Genomic DNA, 1,506 nt, shown 5'->3' with positions numbered 1-1,506 from the left:
GTAGATACATGTAAATTGCTGATACGTACTTCTTTCACTAATTTTCTTTAGATACACATGAATTTTTGTTACGTCCTAATAGTAATTTTCTTCAAGTACATATGAATTTTCTGATACATGCTTCTACTACTACTTTTCATTAGAAGCTACTGAATTTCTGATACGCACTTCTAATACTACTTTTCAATTAAATACCCGTTTTCCTTAGATACATATGAATTTCTGATACGTGCTTCTAATTCTACTTTTGTTATACAGAAAATGAATATGAAGGAGGAGAAGATGCATACACATTTAATGAGAATGAAGAAGAAACTAGACGGGACATAGAGACTGCTACTGCTGTACAGACCGAGGACAGTGATGCAGCTTGGACGAAGCACGAAGCCCGTGTGGCAAACATGGCATTGCAGTTGTGCGAGCAGTTGCGTCTCATTTTAGAACCAACACAGGCTGCTAGATTACGTGGAGACTACAGAACGGGAAAGAGATTGAACATGCGTAAAGTGATACCCTACATTGCTTCTCAGTTTAGGAAGGACAAGATCTGGCTTAGAAGAACGCAACCCAGCAAACGAACATATCAGATAATACTAGCAGTGGACGATTCCGAGTCCATGGCTGAAACACGAACAAGTACTTTAGCAACCGAGAGTGTGGCCTTGGTAACGAAGGCGCTCACACTCCTAGAATCCGGTGAAGTAGGTGTCCTCAGCTTTGGAGCTTCTACAAACGTCTTGCACCCATTAGGCGATACCTTCAATGATGAGTCGGGAAGCCGCATTTTAGCCAACCTTACATTCGAACAGAAAATGACGAACTTTGGTAAACTCTTAGAGGATGCTGTGGCCATTTTCAAGGGAGTGAAGAGATACAGCTCCCATGGAAACCCAGACACCGCCCAGTTGCTTATCATTTTAAGTGATGGTCAGACTCATACCAGGGCAGAGCAGGTCAAAGCCGCTGTTAGAAGAGCAAGATTAGAGAGGGTCTTCATAGTCTTCATTGTTCTTGATGCAAAGGATAGTCAGTATTCTTTCTACGATATCCTTGTGTATGAGAAAGGTGAGATGCGTCCGCTAGTGGAGACCTTCCCCTTTCCCTTCTTCTTGGTGGTGAGGGATCTGGAGACTCTGCCACAAGCTTTGTCAACTGCACTTCGACAGTGGTTTGAGCTTGTTACAGCAGATGCCAAGCATTGATGTGTAATGTTTGGAGAAATATGATAGCATGTTTATTTATGAAGAATTATTATTTTTGTTGAACTTTTGTAAACCTGTTACAATAAATGTAAAAGTTACAAATGAGTACGTAGGGATGTAAATGTTATAAATATTAGCCTAATTTATAAGAAATAAATTCTTATATAAAGACCAAGAATGTGAAATATTCAGTAGTGTCTTATTGTTCCCTATATAACTAGTTACATTCAAGATTCATACGAAGTTATTTAGGGATTTGGCACCGCGAAAAATATGGAAATGGGATCACCCTTACCTTGGTTCT

At 39.8% G+C, this 1,506-nt stretch overlaps 1 protein-coding gene across 1 annotated transcript in view; it reads left to right on the top strand.

Annotated features, from left to right (window-relative positions):
- The window catches only part of LOC119582288 (midasin-like), a gene marked incomplete in the record, with an annotated part of 28,200 nt that extends 26,807 nt beyond the window's left edge, over window positions 1-1,393 (top strand). Inside the window, 1 exon segment of the mRNA XM_037930506.1 lies at window positions 259-1,393. Within this exon segment, the coding sequence (XP_037786434.1) occupies window positions 259-1,202 (944 nt within the window).
- Window positions 1,394-1,506: the final 113 nt, after the last annotated feature.

The sequence above is a fragment of the Penaeus monodon genome, chromosome 15 (genome assembly GCF_015228065.2).
Source record: "Penaeus monodon isolate SGIC_2016 chromosome 15, NSTDA_Pmon_1, whole genome shotgun sequence".
NCBI lineage: Eukaryota > Metazoa > Arthropoda > Malacostraca > Decapoda > Penaeidae > Penaeus > Penaeus monodon.
Note: the sequence above shows the minus strand (reverse complement) of the source record. Positions and strands in the feature narration are given on the sequence as shown.